Source organism: Daphnia carinata, chromosome 6, assembly GCF_022539665.2.
Source record: "Daphnia carinata strain CSIRO-1 chromosome 6, CSIRO_AGI_Dcar_HiC_V3, whole genome shotgun sequence".
NCBI classification, from domain to species: Eukaryota; Metazoa; Arthropoda; class Branchiopoda; order Diplostraca; family Daphniidae; genus Daphnia; species Daphnia carinata.
In genome coordinates this window covers 898429-915888 of record NC_081336.1, presented here as the reverse complement: position 1 = coordinate 915888, position 17460 = coordinate 898429, and the positions used below count along the sequence as shown (strand labels likewise).

Sequence of the window (17460 nt, the reverse complement as noted above, 5' to 3'; positions counted from 1 at the left end):
AGGGGGTGTAGGCTGGGAAAAAAGTGGGCGGTTTATCGATTTTTGTTTTTAGGTTTAGGCATAGTACACCTGAGTTGCGAGTGTACCTGACCCTCACCCCCCCTTTTGGAAAAAGAATGTACCGCTGCTAATTGGCTACTGCGCAGTGTTCACTTTTGCATTCGAATGTCAGAAATAGTCGTGATCGATTATATAACCACAATGGTAAACACGTAAGAGGCTTAAGTTGGCGTTACCTTTTCAGTTTTACTGAAGAATTGCATCATTTTTCTTTTTCTTATGTAATAAACGTTTTTTTCCGTTGCTGTCTCGAGTCGAAGCAGGAAGAGGCTGTATAATATTGGAATCCTCTTGGTAATGTTTAATGGATGTCAAATGTTAATTCTTCCGGGATTGGAGTTTACCGAAGAATTTGGTAATTCCCTGCAGAACATTCCAAGGCTAGAATGCACCGCAAATTCGCAGAACTTTACACACGTAAATGTTCGATGAACGTTTTTCATTAAAACCGTTGTAACATCTGTTATGTAAACATTTGCTACCTATATTGCATAACCCACAAATCGACAGGATTCTTCCTAAACTGAAATTCGAAAGAAAAATTTAGAAGCACGTATTCTAAGAACTGATGCCACTGGCATGATCAATATTGTGCTTCAGGTTTCACTGGCGATTCTGCGAAAATGATTTCATAAATCTAAACTTAACTCCTTACCGTAATGCAATTTACCAGTTTAATGCAACACGAAAAATAGAAATCCCACATATTTTTCAGTGTCAGAATGCAGCGACGTTCACGAATGTTTCCCCCTCGATGAATTCCGCATAGTAGACGGTCAGATGTATATCACGTAAGAAGAATGTTCGGAACGTTACAATTTGTCCACGTCTGTGTGTGGTATGACAAATTCCAGTCAACACGAACGAATGTGATGGAATTTTCCACCAACAGTGGAGGTGCTGCTGGTATCGCTCACCAAAGATTTATTACACACCCAACAGCGTGAATAAATACGGATATTTTCGTGCGGATCGTTGCCTTTTGGTTTTAGGATCTTGTCCAGACAATGAAAGTAAGGTGCAATAGGTAGGGATAGCAACACGTTAAATTGCCCAGAGGCATCGAGGTGTCGATTGTTTTTAGGTCTGTTTCATCGTTTCAGGTGGTTCTTATTCCCTTTAAGTTTCAACAGTTCTGAGAAAATGCAAATTTTTCAAGGACTTTTGCCACAAAACTGGGGGAAGGGGCATCAAAAATCCATGCTTCCCCGTTCTTTCTTTCCTTAATTATTCAGAACATCAGAGTTACCTCTCAAAACTAGGGTTGTTTCTGTTTGTCCCTGATTCAATGCTTTTCTAAATATTTCAAGTTGAAAAAGGTATTTCAAGTACCTCCTTATATGGGCATATGACCTCTAGACGATGAAATGAAATATGGGCATTTTTATAGAAATGCGGGCCTTTCACAAAGTGACGAGAGAATTCCATGACGTTTTGAGAAAGAGCCTCACCGCCGTCATTTGCGTATCGACGCAATCAAAAAACAAAAACAAGTGATAAAATAAAGGCTGACTCACGTCATTTACTAAGTAGGCGTGTACAGCCTATCAGTCCTTGATGTCGTCCCGCTTAACTGGCCTTTGATTTCAACCGCCAATCACGCCCACCCCTTTCACGTTTGGACAGATGCTGCCCACCTAACAGTGTTTTAGTGCTGTATGAAGTCAATCAATAAACAGGGCGTTTATCTTCCTCAATTATTAATAAAGCAAACGTTCGTCGATCTGTCAGCTGATTGATGAACTTGTCGTATTGAATGAATAATTGATGAGGCTGACTAGCAAACCTTTTAAGTGTATGACTAGTGAAGCTTAACCGGTGAATTGCTATTTGACATCTTACGATAAGCTTTGGCTCCCAAATGGACTGGTCGTATGCAAATATTTTTACCTGTTGCATCGCTTATTATGGGCAATTAGGTGTTCCTGTCATGTTAAACAATCTGTGAGAAGTGACTTAAGGTCGATGAACCGTGAATTGCGAAACCCAATATTGATCTTTATTTGCTTCAAAGTCAAAACTCAAATCTATTTAAACAAACTATTCCAGCCATGTAGAAAAAAAAGGATATCTAGAACAATTTGTTTTCGTATGCCCGCACGGAATTAGTGCTGAAATTCCGGAAGCCCTGTGCCGTGCAGGATTTTCAAGGACAAAGGTGATGGGCTACTATAATATTTTATGAAATCTGACATGCCGTACTTGCCCATAGTGTCATCACACTTTTTCTTTTATTCCTCCCTAGATTGACTGATGATTGGGTTGAATATAAAAGGAGCGTGAGTAGCCATTCTCTGACTCAAACGGACATCAGCATTCGAATAAGCTTCTTATTGCCAATCGCTGCTGCATTGTTATTAATTTCAATTTCTTTCATTTCTAAAAAATGATCAAGTCAATCAGTTTGCTACTGTTCTTCGTCTCTGACCTTTTCTACCTTGCCCAGTCGTGCGATGGCAATCACGGAGTCATGGAACAGGACTGGGAATTCCGTAATATCCAGTCTGACGATCCCTACCGTTACGTGAACATCCCTTACCTGATTCCGTATTACTATCCAACGAGTTCCAGCTTCCACACCTCAGGTAAAATCAAACGATTCCTTTTAGTGTTAACTAATTACAAGTATAAATTTTAAACAGATAACTACGAAGCGAGGACACCTAGCAAATTGGGTTTATCCAATCCATTCAAACATTCGCCTCTGAAAAGTAAGTCCATCATCTTTTGAGTTTGCTAGTGATATAGTTTAATTCAATCGCAACATCAACGAGCATTTGTTTTTTTTCGCAGATGAAGTTAATGAAGATGCTGCTGAGAATCGATTTTTAGGCAAATTGAGTTTAGCCTCTTCTTTGTTAAGCAATACTGGCACGTTCCAGAACATGTTTGGTAACAATGCAGTCGGATCCAACCACGGGCTGAAACCATTTTCCAAAGTCAGTAAATGGATGCCCTCGTTCAATAATTTGGATGTGTCCAGTGTGCTCTCCAAATTTGAAACGTGTACGGCTGCAAGCCAAGAGGAAGGTATCTGTGTTCCAGGTGCAGCTTGTTCCTTCTTCGGTGGCCGGCCAAGCGGCTCGTGTAACGTGAAAAACGTTTGTTGCGTCAGTAAGTTCGTTTCTTCTGGAATAAAAAGCATAAATTGTAATTAAATTTTTATTTAATGTATTAAGATGCTGTGGCAAGTTGTGGAAGGACAATCACGCTCAACAATACTTATTGGCAATCACCAATGACCTTACCTTCTTCCTGCTCGTTGACTATCAAACTAGACCCGACATTGCTGGAACAGGGCCAGGAAATTGTTCAAGTCCGGTACGATTCTAAGTTTTTTTTAATTCTGAAAATTGGAATTAAATCATGTCCTTTTCTTTGAACAGTTTGGATTTTATGTCGTTCAGTATCGGACAACCGAACGCTGATGGTAATTGCGCTACTGACGTTTTTCGTGTGAGCGGTGCCGACAATACAGTACCCGAGATTTGCGGCGATAACGCCGGCCAGCACAGTAAGAGAACGCCCACCTTGACAGATAAAAGCTTATTATATTTTTACCTGTAATTCCATAGTGTATTTGGACGTGCCTTCAACTGGAACGGGAATGACCTCTGCATCATCAAAGGAGATTTATCTTTCATTCCAACTCGGAGCTCAATCAAGTGCCTCGCGTGTATGGAACATTAAAGTCTCCATGTTGGCTGCTGGCTCCAAATATCTCGGTAATTGAATTCATTAATTAATTGAAATGCAATTAAAAACTGTTGATTGTAGCACCTCAGGATTGTTTGCAATACTACACGAGTCCTACTGGCCGAGTTCGTTCGTTCAATTGGCAAGATGTTGGTGGCACTGCTACACGACAACTCAACAATCAAAACTACAACATTTGCTTCAGAACTGAACTCATTAACCGCCAGGTAAAAATTATTCTTTTCAAAAACGTTTTAAAATTTAATTTCTAAAAAAAATTAGAGAGCCAATGAGATGTGCTTGTCCGTTTGTCCGGTCCAAAATGGAGGTGATGCTTTCCTGATAACTACCCCAACAGCTGCAACCAATCCAGCCGCCATTGCGGCTAATGCCCAAGCGGCCCGTGACGCAGCTAAACTTGCAACTGCGCAAACTTCTCTCAATTCAGCCCAGTCAACGTTAACAACCGCGCAAACTACTTTAACAAGCGCTCAAAATGCCGTAACAGCTGCTACACCAGCCAACATGGCCGAGCTACAGGCCGCAGTGGCCACAGCGCAATCCAATCTAAAACTAGCGCAGAGCAATCTCGCCGCAGCTCAAAATGCTTTGCTGAGTGCAGGTACCAATGCTACGCCCGAACAAGCCCAGGCCGTTATAGACGCCCGGACAGCTGTAGCAACAGCCCAGGCGGATTTGACAGCGGCCCAGGCCGCAGCCAACCCTCCTGAATTGATTGCAGCACAAACTGCGTTTGTTTCTGCCCAGTCTTCGTTCAACTCCGCCCAGTCTGCTTTTAATAGCGCCCAAAGTTCGTTCAATGCGGCCCAATTAGCATACACCACTTCCTCTAGCGCTGCTTCGGCCGCCAATGCAGCCGCTTCATTTTCTTCTTCTTCCGGCACGACTTTCACGACAACCACAACAACGTTCGGACGTCAAGAGCCTCCGGCTGACGTAAAAGCTGGAGATGTGACTTACGGAGTTTGTCTATACGATTATCTGCTCATCGATGGCGGAAGAGACGCCAATAATGCCGTGACGGATCGTTATTGTGGCAGTCAAATGAATCCGGCAAACGGTGGAAGCAACAGCGTCCAAGTTTGCAGTAAGTTTTTTGGATACATTTAATTGAATTAGGGTCTGATTTGAATATTTTTTGTGATAGCTCCCATTAAACCATTCCGGATTACGTACCACACGGATGGCACTGAAGGAGCAGTGACTGCCAGTGCGAATGTCCTTCCAGCAACGGCTGATACGGCAAACACTGGATTCTGTTTAGACTTCCAAGAGCGATAGATTTTAATGGAGAAATGACAGCATCATTTGATTTTTTAAATACCCATTAAATGAAATTGAAGGTTTTTTGTTAGTTAATGTTAGTTTTGGTGGTGGAGTTAGGTTAGTGCATTGCAGCTAAAAGCTCATTCTTTTGAATTTAATTTTATCTATTGAAATTGTAGGAATTTGAGGTGGCATATATTACAATGGAAATTTTAAAAAAGCATTGAAAACTCAATTCTCAAGAGGCGATACGATATTTAAATATTTTGCAGCGAATTTAAATATTTTTCTATTCGTTGCCTACCGCATACCCTCCCGCACCCCCCTTTTCCGCACCTTTCCCCATCTTTTCCAATCCATGATGGCCGACTTTGGCCTCTCGACCAATAAGATTCGAGGGAGGTAGGGTGAGAAAATGCAAACTGCGTCTGAGTCATTTGTCCCATGGCATCTCTGAAGAGAAAAAAATAAAACCTGAAACGTTTTGTTTTCTCACGAAAGCTTTATGTAAATTCATTTCGAAATGAGCCATAAAACAGTTGATAATAAAAAGATACTTAAAAATTTTAAAAAAATTTAATAGACATTATTGTCTTTTATGATTCTAATGCAGAAAATTGGCATAGCTTTCCCCTCTTTTGGCCTGCGAAGTCTCTCGTCGGTCAGACTCACTGTCGTCTGTGACACCACGACACGTAAATTCGACGTTATTTCGTAACCTTTCACAGTGCATTACTTTGATGATTGATCGGTAAAGACGAGCCTTGAACCTGCGTCTTGAAAAATTCCATGATATTGGCCTTTTTCACGCCAAGCTTTTCTGTTTGTTCCATGAACTGCGTCTTTTTTGTGAGTGTCTCATTTTCCAGATTTAGTAAGAAAAAAAATTGTGGATATTACAAGGTCAACAACACCGGCGATATGCTAATTCATTGCAGAGGTAATACACAAAGTGTGAAAATCTTTTGATCGTCGGCGTGCTCTGTATCGGCATATCATATTCCATCAAGATGATCCGTCAAACTCGAAAGGCCAAAAATCCAATCAAGAGGTTGGATTACAACCAGTCCAGACAAACGATAAAAAACAGTTGAGGTCAATGCCGAATTGTTCATTGAACTCTGCGATTTTTCTTTGCCAACGTGTGCCATTGACCATACAAACCGTCCCTTGGCCTCCGTATTCAAATGTACTGTCGCGTTCACCTGCGTCCTGAACGATGAAAACGGAAAACCAGACAACGTTTTTTTGTTGTTGGTGAACAAAAAAAATTGTCCATTTGATGTATCGGTTCTTGTTACAATACCAAACCTTAGTGGGAACTGCTAAGATGACAAATCCAACAGTTTGCTGGGAGTATATAAGCCGGAGCGATTTGGACCATCATCACCAAGTCCTCTTTCGTCCTTTCAACAAGTGACTACATCTCCTGAGTTAAATTCTTTAAAGGTATTGAAGATGTCGAGTATTTATTTAATTGTTTGCGTCGCAATGATGTTACAAGCCAGCCGAGCTTACTACCACCACTACGAGCATTTTCCATCGTCTCATCCGTACGGAATCGTTGCTCATCCTTGGAATTATGTCTACAGCCAAAGTCCCCGTGTTCCAGGTAATTGAGTAAAATGTAATGATACATTTTCAAGATTTATTTACAGTCTCATCGATAGGCCACCAGTTTGAAGGACGTGTCATCAACAGACAACAGCCTAGCTCCTATCCATTGTGGAAACACTTAGCTGATAGTAAGTTTAATGTATTTAACATTAAAGATTATGGTTAATGGATAAATTTAATTTTAGATGAAGTGGGCGAAGGTGAAGTGGAAAGTCGGTTGTTCAACAGGCTAACTGCCAACCTTATGAACGCTGGCTTTTTCGGCAACAGGTTCGGCAACAACGTTGGCAACGGCAAACCTGTTCAGAATTCCAGGCCCTTTTCGCTGGTTAACAAATGGATTCCGCTGACTGTGAATCCCGATTTTCCCAGTGTCATCTCGAAATTCGAAAGCTGCACGACATTCAGCGAAGAGGAAGGCATTTGCGTGCCAGGTGCTGCCTGTTCGCTGTTTGGTGGCCGGCCATCCGGCTCCTGTGGCCTGAAAAGCGTCTGTTGCATCAGTAAGTATGGTAACAATTTTTCGTGAATAATGTAAATTTTAATTGAATTTCATTACAAAAGATGCCGTCTCAAAATGCGGGACTACGATCACGCTCAACAACACCTATTGGCAGCCACCAGTTACTTTGGGCTCATCGTGTTCGCTGACCATCAAGTTGGATGCAAGTTTGGTGGAACAACCTAAAGAAATCGCTCAAATTCGGTTCATTCTACCCCCAATCCGCAACGTGAACATTTTAAATCAATTATCTTTTTTTTTTGTAGTTTGGATTTCGCTACGTTCAGCATCAGTCAACCGAACGCCGAAGGTAATTGCGCCATGGATGTGTTCAAAGTCATCGGAGCTGACAACGAAGTACCTGCCATCTGCGGAGACAATGCTGGCCAACATAGTAAAAGATTTTTTGTTTCATATTCCAAAAAATTCTATTAAATATTATTCAAAATTGTACAGTGTACTTGAACGTACCTTCCCGTGGTCCTCTGAGGTCCGGCAAAGCGACGAATGCACAACCATCGAGAGAGATCACGCTCTCTTTTGAATTTGGTGCTTCGTCCACAGCTGCACGAATGTGGAATATTCAAATTTCCATGTTACCTAAAGGCGCCAGTTATCTCGGTAACAAAACAAATCATAATAATAAAGACACAATTGCAAGAATTTGAATTTCACGTAGCTCCTGCGGATTGCCTTCAGTATTTCGCTGCTGCTAGGGGACGTATCAGTTCGTTCAATTGGCAAGACGTTGAGACCACTACGACTCGTCAGCTGAACAACCAAAACTACAACATTTGCTTCAGGACAGAGGAGATTGAAAGAAAGGTACGCATTCAAATTAATGCATCATTTTAAAGTATTTCATACGCCGTATTTCGATGAAACAGAGAGCCAGCGAGATGTGTTTGTCTGTTTGCCCGGTGAAGAACGGAGGTGACGCTTTCTCCATTACAACTCCAACTGCTGCCACTGATCCAACAGCTATAACAGTCAACGCCCAGGCCGCTGCGGACGCTGCGGCTCTCGTTGCTGCTGAAGAAGAAGCCGCAGCAGCCCAGGAGGCCTTAGATACCGCTCAAAATGATGTCACAGCTGCTGAAGAGGGTCTTGCGGCCGCACAGGCCACTTTGGCCGAACAAGAAGCTAATCTCGCTGCAGCAGATGCAACATTGGCTGAAGCTCAAGCTGTTCTGGCCGATGCACAAGCAGCTGTTGACGCCGCAGGAGGGAACCCAACAGATGCTCAAACACAGGCCGTTACGGACGCACAGGCCGCAGTTGATCAAGCCCAGGCCGCAAGGGATGAAGCGGCAGCTGCCGTGAATCCTGCTGAGGTAGATGCGGCCCAAGAAGCTTTGACAGCAGCTCAAACGACTTTAGCAGATGCTGAAACGGCCCTTACAGCCGCACAGGAGAATTTGGCTGTCGCTCAAACGGCCGCTACCGACTCCGCCAACGCAGCCGCTGTGGCCGGTGATCTCGCCTCAGGTAATGGAGCTGTTGGCACCGTCTTTACCGTTGATGGTGGTGCCACGACGGCTACATGCCTGTATGATTATCTTTTAATTTCCGGCGGAAGAGACGCTACTAATGTCGAAGCCGATCGTTATTGCGGAAATCAATTGAATCCAGCCGGCCCTGCAGGCCTAGCTGTTAGTGTTCCAGTGTGTAGTAAGTTCTTTTTTTTCAGTTTATAATGTGTAATGAATTTTGTTTTAAATGTGTTTTAATTATTGCAGCTCCAGTCAAATCGTTCAGGATGACATACAGAACCGATGGCACGGAGGGCGAAGTAGTTGAAGGACCCAACGTTATTCCGGCGCCAGCTGATGACTTAAACACTGGATTCTGCCTCATCTATCAAGAGAAATAAGATCACTGATGAGCCCTTCACTTTTTATGCAAATGTATTGCGTGATTTGAACTATTTATCTGGTTGGGCTTTGGATTTGTGTAGCTTTCTGATTTGAGTTTTCGGGCAAACGGTGAACTGTTTTACTATTTTAAATTGATTTTGTTTGCTTTAAATAAACGGTGTGTGGGATTTGAAAACGTTGTACGCAGTAGACATTGAAGGTACAGTTGACTTTGCCTGCGGGAGATCGTTTTACACGAGTTGCAGCAACGATCCATCATCTTGTCCTACCAGTTGTTTTACCGACCAAAACTGTGAGAATTTGATTCAAGGAAGAACAATGACAAGTACCCAATGACCTGTCTGGACCTTGGATTTACAATGTGTCTTTATTGACGTTTATTCACACTGTAATAAGAAATCACGTACGTGGACTTCCCCTACTGCCCCTTCGTATTTTCACACGCATTTACAGTAATAAAATGATAGTCAAGTCATATAAATATATTCTTAGTCCAAATCATATTTTTTTATTGATTGCCCTTGAATAAGGTGCAATTCAAGGCCTTTTCGACACTTTGTTTTCGTTTGAATAAAAACGGATGGTTGTTTGTATGTCGTCTTCATTCGCCTTCAACAACTTCTTGCACTCACCTTTCAAAATGTTTAACAAATACTTTAGCCTCTTTGCTCTTTTCTTAGTCACTTTCCAATCTGGCCAGACTTGTGATGACAGTTCGCGAGAAGACTTGGCTTCAATGATCACTGAAGCTCCTAGATTCCCGTTTAATCCTTATTACACGCTAATGCCAGTCAGGTATCCAACAGGTATAGCTAATCTAAGTTATTTGATTACGTAATAATTCAATTTAAAAAAAAACCAACTGCAGCTGTGAGTACAAGGACGAACCCTGCGTTCGTTCCCTTTGCAAGCTGTACAACTCCCAATAAGGAAATGGGCATTTGCGCAGAGAGCGGAGCTTGCATTCGAAGTGGTGGCCGGGCCAGTGGCACTTGTGACCTCGGCCGTGTTTGTTGTGTCAGTAAGTTATGTTGTTATTCATCTTAACATGAAAACCCTGCTACTATATCAAATTCTGTTTCAATTCAAAGACGTTGTGTCCAACACCTGCGATGATGAAGACAGGCAGGTGGTTACACTGGACAACACGTATTGGCTGTCTCCTACGACTGGCCTTAGTTCAACTACGAGCAGCTGCAGTTTGACCGTCAAGCTGGACGCCACTTTACCAGAGCAAGGAAAGGCCGTCTGTCAAGTCCGGTAAAGTGTAACTGATCCACATGATAACTGAAATCTTTTATTAATCACGTGTTTTTTAGTTTGACGTTCGTGTTGTTCACCATCGCCCAACCGAATGCAGAATCCGTTTGCAACACGGACACATTCGATGTGGCAGGTGCCTCTAACAAGATCCCGACTATTTGCGGGGACAACGAGGGACAACACAGTTCGTTTTTACTATTGATGTTGGTTTGAAACTCTATTTCATTGGCGATGTATTTCAGTGTACCTTAATGTGCCATCTTCAGACACCTCTCCAACTGACTTGCAGTTGTCATTCAATTTTGGAACGAATTCGAACTCTATCCGCGCTTGGAACATTCTCATTTCCATGATACCTTGTGATTCGGTGAATCTCGGTAAGAAATATTACTAGAAGAAAATTATAATATTATTATTTACAATGTCAGCTTTCATAGCGCCATTGGACTGCCTGCAGTACTTCACCGCACGAACGGGAACAGTGCGTTCGTTTAACTGGAGGGATGTTGCAGGAACGCGTACCCGACAATTGGCCAATCAGGATTATAGCATCTGTTTCAAAACAATGCCCGGTTTCACGGTATTAGTAATTCATTTTAAAATCCGTTTCTAATGTTGGGTTTTCAATCATTTCGTTTGTCATTGTTATAGAAGACTTTATGCTTGACGCCGTGTACGGTAACATCAACTCAAATGCCATTCAGCATCAGCGTTGCGTCTACCATTGCAGTGGCGGGCAGAGTGCCGGTACCAGCTGTGCCTACACCAAACCAGAGCCAACTCGCCCCTCTGAATTGTAATAACGATTACCTGGTCATTCCGGGTGGGTACAATAGTGCAAAGCCACCGTCCGTCGATAACATGGCTTACGATCGCTATTGCGGAGAGAGGCTCAACGCTTTGCCCGGCAACGTAGCATCTACAACTGTTTGCAGTGAGTTTGCCTTTCATTCTTTTTTTATTCAATTTATTATTTGATATGATTTTGCTTTGATGAGCAGCCACTGCGACGCCATTTAGGCTTTTATTCCGCACCAATGGCGACGAGACGACGACGACGCCAACTCCCGATTCACGCACCAATGGAAATCGTGGATTCTGTCTCACTTTCCGAAATCAATAATTCACGCAATTCAATCGCCTTATTGTCATTGTTATAGTTGTAGTGGTGTTTTCTGTATTCAATTTAGACTGGGATTCAAATAAAACAAGGTTTTTCTTTACAACTGAGCATCACAGTTTGAGTTTGAAAACGGACAGTGTCCGGAGTTTTTATTATGAAACGTTGTTCTTCTCCAATCGACATAATCTTCATACGCAGTTATTGTTTACTGGGACTAGTTGCCAAATCAGAATAACATGCGTAAACTAAAGAATATTGGATGAGATATGCAAATTTATTTTTATAGTTCCTTGTGATCAAGAACAAATAAGAGCGAATGATAAATATGAGTCCTCGGATCATTTGAGTATGTTTGGAAAGAGTACATTGACTTCACGACGGAACTCATAAAAAATCACGCGGTAGCAGAAACAATCATCGTGAGTGAAGGTCACGTCGTAGTTCAAGAAAACTTCCCCTGCGCTGCAGATCGTTTTACACAAGTGATGGCCATAAAAACGACATACACGTGTACCTTTACACGAAAACAAAGTTCAATTACCCTGAACCATTACGTTTGCCTTACATAAAAACAGCCTGATGATCAGAAGATTGTCTTCATTCAGTCACCTGGACTGCTACATAGAACATCACCTCTCTTTTAGATAGCTCACGAGATGTTTAATGTTAACTTGCCAAGCTTTTTCTTAGTCATTTTGCTTATCCAATCGAGTTGCGCTAACGAAGACGATGTCGAAGATTCAATGGAATCCGAATCTCATGAATCGGGCATCGGTGAAAGCTCACCTCGATTACCTGTGACTCCGTGGAGGCCTCAGTACTTTTACGGGCCAATGTTGCCCCAACATTCACCAGGTAATTGAAATTCTTTAAATAATTAAATTTTAAATCTTACTCCCGTTTCGCAGCTTTAATTGCAAGGACTTTTCCTGCATTTATCCCATTCACAAGCTGCACATCGCCTAACAAAGAAACTGGTATCTGCGCTGAGAGTGGGGCTTGTACCCGACTCGGCGGCCGGGCAAGCGGAGCGTGTCCAGAAGGCCGCATTTGTTGCATCAGTAACTTTTGACTTTCCCCCAATATCATTTTAAATTCATTTGACCTGGAACAATCTTTTATTTAAAAAAAAGATGTCGTCACTAACACATGCGATGATGCGGATCGTAAGGTCGTCACGCTGGACAACACGTATTGGCTTTCACCGACGATGGGGATCAGTTCTTCGACGACCGGCTGTGCTCTGACTGTGAAATTGGACGCCAAATTATCTGAACAGAGAAAAGCTGTTTGTCAAGTTCGGTTAGTTTAAATGATTTTACATTTTTTACTGGGTCATTTCTAATTGCTATTACGAATAGCTTGAACTTTGTGCTGTTCACGATCGCTCAGCCGGATACGGAATCCGTTTGTAATACGGATGCTTTCGATGTAGTGGGAGCTTCTAATAAGATACCCACCATTTGCGGAGATAATGGAGGACAGCACAGTAATAATTTCTTATTCATTTATCTTTAAAATCATCAACTAATTTTGTATGTCAGTGTATCTGAATGTGCCATCATCTGCCACCTCTCCGACTGACCTACAGTTGTCGTTCAACTTCGGGACGGATTCGAATCCCGTGCGTGCCTGGAACATCTTGATTTCCATGATTCCGTGTGACTCTCCTAATCTCGGTAGAGTATTCTGAAAAAATGTATGAATCTAATTACATCATATCTAACATTTTATCGCGCACAGCACCACTTGACTGTCTGCAATATTTCACCGGACGTTCGGGGACTGTCAGTTCGTTCAACTGGAGAGATGTAGCTGGAACGGACACCCGTCAATTAGCCAATCAAGATTACAGCATCTGTTTCAAAACTATACCGGGCTCTAGGGTAAACTAGTAATTAAATTTTATCCACTGCAATAAAATTTTATTCTTCTTGGAATTCGCACAGAGGACTTTGTGTTTAGCTCCGTGCACGGTAACGTCCGCTTCTTTGGCGTTCAGCATCAGCGTGTCAAGAACTGCAGGCGCTGTGGCTTCTCCTGCTGGTAGCAGCCAACTCCGGCCAATCAATTGCGAGAAGGATTATCTCGTTATCCCAGGCGGTTTTAATGTTGGCAATCCGCCGAGCGTGAACACCATGGCATTCGATCGTTTCTGCGGAGAGAACCTAAACGCCAATGCGGAAGTAACTGCGTTGACGTCAGTTTGCAGTGAGTCATTGTTCTTTCATGTGTTTGTAACGTGGTAATCGAATGATGGCTTTTTGAAATAGCTACTGCTACGCCGTTTAGGTTGTTGTACCGCACAAGTGATGACGAGACGGAAGACAAAACGGCCGGTGTAGTTGACCGAGGAAACCTTGGATTCTGTCTCACTTTCCGCAATCAATAATTCTCTTTTTTTTTTTTTGTTTCGTTTATGATTTTTGAACGTTGATGTCAGGTATCAGGTGGTAGTGGTTCGCTCTTGAAAGTTTTGGATTGTGATTTGATAATAAACAAGCTAATAGTAAAACAACATTTGTCATAAATCCATGCATAAAAGAACGACGAATAAATGCAAATGAACAACAACAAATAAAAATAAATCTTGCACAAAAAAAGGGACGGACGTGCCTATCGAATGCCTGTTTAAAACGTTCCCGTGTTTTTTACAGCAATAAAAACAGCACCAGTACAACATCCAGAAGATAACAATCTAACGTGAAAAACGGCGTTGTATCCAATCTCATTAACGACACCGGTAGGAAAACATAAATAGTTTTCAGCTTCTCTAATACAGAGCTACTGGAACACTGGCTCCGGTTGGTATTGGATTCACTCTCGGTTTCTGATAGAAATAATCAAAATAAAAAAAGATCGAAGTTGAGAGAATGGCATTGGCTCAAACCTTTATTGGCAAACGAATACCATAAAATCTAATACATAAAATTTTATTCATTCAATAAAAATGTTGGTAAAGAAGCTTGCTGAAAGTGCATTGAGTAAATACGTGCACGTACAATAAAATATTATGGCAACTAACTGTTTTGGTAAGGACCATTTATGGTCTGATTGCAAAGGGAAAGAACGCAAAGTTGACCGGGTGATTGCCCTTCCGCACGACAGTAGAACGTCCACACGCTGAAGGCTTTAATTCATTCAAAATTTCCGCACATTGAAACATGAAATTATCACGTTTGTGTGACAATGAAGTTCGCCCACTGTATTCCGATCCTCTTGGCTGGCTTGAAAGGACGTGAAAGACTGTCATAGACTTCCCGGGGCGTATTTCTTAACTCATAGTTTATTGAAGTCCATATCAAAACAGTTATTTAGCAATGACTCACATTTCGGCTTTTGAGAAATGGAAATGATGAACTTGCCGGAAGAAGGACAAGCCCAATGCTTGTCACATTTATGGCTGCAATTGGTAGCTAGTATGCAAATTCACATTGGCATAACAATTTCACGATAGACTGCATTTCTGAAATAAATTCGATTTGCAACCCGCTACGTGCATGTTAATGCAGTCATAAAAATATATGCAGTGACGCCTCTTTGCTAAAAAACAAGACAATCTCTTACTTATCGACAATGTATCAAATAACCCCCAGCCCACGGCAGCTGAGATTTCAACGTAGGTCTTTTGAAAATCCCGACTGATATAAAAAGGACGCGGGTTAACGTTGGAAGGCAGTTCAATCCGAGTTGTTCCAGCAGTACCATGAACGTAAAAAAAACCATGTTTGCTGGAATCGTGAAGTTCGTTCTTCTTGCGTCTTGCGTTCAAGCTGGAAATGCTTGCAAACACAACACGATCGATCAGCCGGTCTTTCGTGAAGATTCTTCAATGATAAACAACGTCACACCGACAGAATTGACTACCAATCCTTGGTTATCTTATTACTACAATAGCCAACAACAAGGCCGCTCTCCTGCAGGTAAAACAATTAAATATCATTTTTTGAAAAGGTAAGCCAACATTATTTTGAATCAGGAAATCGAGGATCTGGAGACGATCAACGTATCGAGAATCGCGCTGTGTTTAGCATTCCATCCATGTTTCCTAATCGATTGTTCGGGAACGGAAACATCGCCAATCCTTTCATCTTTAATCCGAGGTCATTGTTCGGTAAAAGTTCCAGTTCCGCGGTTTTCCCTTACGATAGTTGTTCGTCCCCTAACGGAGTGATGGGCATTTGTGCTACTAGCGGAACGTGCAATCAAATCAGTGGCACGGCCAGCGGTTCTTGCGCATTCGGCACTGTTTGCTGCATTAGTAAGTCTGAAATTTAATGCTCTTTATTATGAATATTAATATAGTATTGTGTTAAAGATATCGCTACCAATTGCGGTGGAACTGTCAGCCTCAACAACACCTACTGGCAATCACCAACAACTGGCATCAGCAGCTCGACAACCAGTTGCGCTTTAACAATTAAATTAGACACGAAATTAACTGAACAGCCAAAGCCCATTTGTCAAGTTCGGTCAGTAGAATTGTTAATTAAATTCTTGAATTGTTTTCTAATTTTATTGAATTTTTGAAAGGTTGAATTTCGTGCAATTTACCATTGCCCAGCCAGACGCCCAGTCCTTGTGTACAAACGGAGATTTCTTCGATGTCGGAGGGCAAACCAACAAAGTGCCCACCCTTTGCGGAGATAACGAAGGACAACACAGTAAATTATAATCTAATTCATTGAATGATAAGCTTTTTTCAACTGATTTCATTTAATCTTAGTGTACCTGAACGTGCCATCGTCTGCCACTAGTCCAACCGATCTCGAATTGGCTTTCACTTTCGGAGCTACAGGTGCTACCCGCGTATGGAACATTATGATTTCCATGTTGCCTTGTGAAGCCAATTACCTTGGTACTTTCCTTTTCATTTGTATAGAATATCTTGACAATTGTTAACATTTGAACATTTTTTAGCCCCACCTGATTGTCTTCAGTATTTCCCCAGCCGTTCGGGAAGGGTAAGTTCTTTTAACTGGCGAGATGTTGCTGGAATGGGCACTCGTCAACTGGCCAATCAAGATTACAGCATCTGTTTCCGGAGGACATCTTCAAACACTGTTGGTTTAAATCATTATCTTCCTAAAGGCCACATCCTTAACGTGATTCCAAATTTGTTAGGGTCGGTTATGTTTCACGCCTTGCGTGACCGTTAATCAGCTAGCGTTTGGTGTTAGCGTGGCTAACACAATAGCCAATGCACCCGCAAAACAGATAGGTGTCAGCCAAGGAATTTCCACCGATTGCAACAACGATTTCCTTGTTATTCCGGGCGCATTCGATCCAGCAAGTCCAACCCTTCTTGTCGCTAACATGGCGTTCGATCGTTTCTGCGGAGAGAGGCTCAATCCTCGACCTAATAACGCTGCATCGGTCACAGTTTGCAGTAAATTCGATTTTGTTAAAATTTATTGTTACACTTTTAAATACCTTGCTTATGTGTTTTCTTTTTCTTATTCGTTTTTTGTGTTTTAGCTATGACGACTCCGTTTCGAATCGCGTATCAAACGAATGGCGATGAAACAACGACACCAAGTACCGATCAGGTTGGCAATGGAAACCGCGGATTCTGCCTTAACTTCCAACAGTGATCACTGGAAGACTGCAAAATTATTTGATTAGATTAGTTATGAAAGGGTGATGGTAAACGGAGGGGGAAATTTCATTTGTTTATCAAGTTGCTACTGACATTCAATGCTTGCCAAAGAAATAGATTTTTTTTCAAAGCTTTGAAACTGCAACAAATTGCGAAATGTTTTTTCATTTTATCACTTTACCTGATTAGCAATAATGTTTTGGAGGCACGTCGTCGTCTCAATCAATTTCAATTGACACGTACATGGCTTTACTTGAACACTGCCGCCTCGTAGCACATAATGCGAAAGTTGTGTACATGGAAACAAGTATCGTTGCGTATTCAAACCTCGTCTCGTTGTACTGTTGGCAACCTACGCTTCTTTTCACCTGAACTGGAACACATGTTTCTTAAAACAAAAAAAAAAAGGCCACAATGTACAGAATGTACCATAAAA

At 41.9% G+C, this 17460-nt stretch overlaps 5 protein-coding genes across 5 annotated transcripts; all 5 read left to right on the top strand.

Moving 5' to 3' along the window:
* The first annotated feature begins 2859 nt into the window (after window positions 1-2859).
* Window positions 2860-5093, top strand: LOC130689657 (uncharacterized). The gene is made up of 7 exons (XM_057512594.2): window positions 2860-3174; window positions 3240-3381; window positions 3447-3574; window positions 3636-3785; window positions 3838-3983; window positions 4039-4864; window positions 4925-5093. Exons 1-7 carry the CDS (start codon window positions 2946-2948, stop codon window positions 5056-5058), a joined length of 1755 nt encoding a protein of 584 aa, XP_057368577.2. The 5' UTR covers window positions 2860-2945; the 3' UTR covers window positions 5059-5093.
* A 1378-nt stretch (window positions 5094-6471) lies between these two features.
* Window positions 6472-9057, top strand: LOC130689656 (uncharacterized). Its single transcript, XM_057512593.2, has 9 exons — window positions 6472-6655; window positions 6714-6788; window positions 6846-7163; window positions 7225-7366; window positions 7429-7556; window positions 7619-7783; window positions 7842-7987; window positions 8050-8833; window positions 8902-9057. The coding sequence occupies exons 1-9, from the start codon at window positions 6502-6504 to the stop codon at window positions 9033-9035; spliced, it is 2046 nt and encodes a 681-aa protein (XP_057368576.1). The 5' UTR covers window positions 6472-6501; the 3' UTR covers window positions 9036-9057.
* Window positions 9058-9703: 646 nt separating this feature from the next.
* Window positions 9704-11462, top strand: LOC130689678 (uncharacterized). Its single transcript, XM_057512616.2, has 8 exons — window positions 9704-9845; window positions 9908-10060; window positions 10131-10299; window positions 10359-10486; window positions 10545-10679; window positions 10740-10882; window positions 10954-11236; window positions 11304-11462. The coding sequence occupies exons 1-8, from the start codon at window positions 9776-9778 to the stop codon at window positions 11423-11425; spliced, it is 1203 nt and encodes a 400-aa protein (XP_057368599.1). The 5' UTR covers window positions 9704-9775; the 3' UTR covers window positions 11426-11462.
* A 562-nt stretch (window positions 11463-12024) lies between these two features.
* LOC130689675 (uncharacterized) lies at window positions 12025-13832 on the top strand. Its single transcript, XM_057512612.2, has 8 exons — window positions 12025-12280; window positions 12334-12486; window positions 12559-12727; window positions 12787-12914; window positions 12970-13104; window positions 13169-13311; window positions 13375-13636; window positions 13699-13832. Exons 1-8 carry the CDS (start codon window positions 12082-12084, stop codon window positions 13815-13817), a joined length of 1308 nt encoding a protein of 435 aa, XP_057368595.2. The 5' UTR covers window positions 12025-12081; the 3' UTR covers window positions 13818-13832.
* A 1304-nt stretch (window positions 13833-15136) lies between these two features.
* LOC130689666 (uncharacterized) lies at window positions 15137-17047 on the top strand. Its single transcript, XM_057512603.2, has 8 exons — window positions 15137-15348; window positions 15405-15686; window positions 15744-15897; window positions 15959-16089; window positions 16152-16283; window positions 16346-16488; window positions 16550-16814; window positions 16904-17047. The coding sequence occupies exons 1-8, from the start codon at window positions 15150-15152 to the stop codon at window positions 17017-17019; spliced, it is 1422 nt and encodes a 473-aa protein (XP_057368586.1). The 5' UTR covers window positions 15137-15149; the 3' UTR covers window positions 17020-17047.
* The last annotated feature ends 413 nt before the right edge of the window (window positions 17048-17460 follow it).

What these genes read in the sequence shown, in the direction of transcription:
- LOC130689675 (XM_057512612.2), top strand. Translation starts at nt 12,082, where the DNA reads ATGTTTAATGTTAACTTGCCAAGCTTTTTCTTAGTCATTTTGCTTATC. An exon ending in AAAGCTGTTTGTCAAGTTCG is followed by an intron (nt 12,728 to 12,786) that starts GTTAGTTTAAAT and finishes TATTACGAATAG; the next exon opens with CTTGAACTTTGTGCTGTTCA. An exon ending in GTGTGACTCTCCTAATCTCG is followed by an intron (nt 13,105 to 13,168) that starts GTAGAGTATTCT and finishes TATCGCGCACAG; the next exon opens with CACCACTTGACTGTCTGCAA.
- LOC130689678 (XM_057512616.2), top strand. Translation starts at nt 9,776, where the DNA reads ATGATCACTGAAGCTCCTAGATTCCCGTTTAATCCTTATTACACGCTA. An exon ending in CGGCCGTGTTTGTTGTGTCA is followed by an intron (nt 10,061 to 10,130) that starts GTAAGTTATGTT and finishes TTCAATTCAAAG; the next exon opens with ACGTTGTGTCCAACACCTGC. An exon ending in TTGTGATTCGGTGAATCTCG is followed by an intron (nt 10,680 to 10,739) that starts GTAAGAAATATT and finishes CAGCTTTCATAG; the next exon opens with CGCCATTGGACTGCCTGCAG.
- LOC130689656 (XM_057512593.2), top strand. Translation starts at nt 6,502, where the DNA reads ATGTCGAGTATTTATTTAATTGTTTGCGTCGCAATGATGTTACAAGCC. An exon ending in GAAAAGCGTCTGTTGCATCA is followed by an intron (nt 7,164 to 7,224) that starts GTAAGTATGGTA and finishes TCATTACAAAAG; the next exon opens with ATGCCGTCTCAAAATGCGGG. An exon ending in TAAAGGCGCCAGTTATCTCG is followed by an intron (nt 7,784 to 7,841) that starts GTAACAAAACAA and finishes AATTTCACGTAG; the next exon opens with CTCCTGCGGATTGCCTTCAG.
- LOC130689666 (XM_057512603.2), top strand. Translation starts at nt 15,150, where the DNA reads ATGTTTGCTGGAATCGTGAAGTTCGTTCTTCTTGCGTCTTGCGTTCAA. An exon ending in CGGCACTGTTTGCTGCATTA is followed by an intron (nt 15,687 to 15,743) that starts GTAAGTCTGAAA and finishes ATTGTGTTAAAG; the next exon opens with ATATCGCTACCAATTGCGGT. An exon ending in TTGTGAAGCCAATTACCTTG is followed by an intron (nt 16,284 to 16,345) that starts GTACTTTCCTTT and finishes AACATTTTTTAG; the next exon opens with CCCCACCTGATTGTCTTCAG.
- LOC130689657 (XM_057512594.2), top strand. Translation starts at nt 2,946, where the DNA reads ATGTTTGGTAACAATGCAGTCGGATCCAACCACGGGCTGAAACCATTT. An exon ending in CAGGAAATTGTTCAAGTCCG is followed by an intron (nt 3,382 to 3,446) that starts GTACGATTCTAA and finishes TTCTTTGAACAG; the next exon opens with TTTGGATTTTATGTCGTTCA. An exon ending in CTGAACTCATTAACCGCCAG is followed by an intron (nt 3,984 to 4,038) that starts GTAAAAATTATT and finishes AAAAAAAATTAG; the next exon opens with AGAGCCAATGAGATGTGCTT.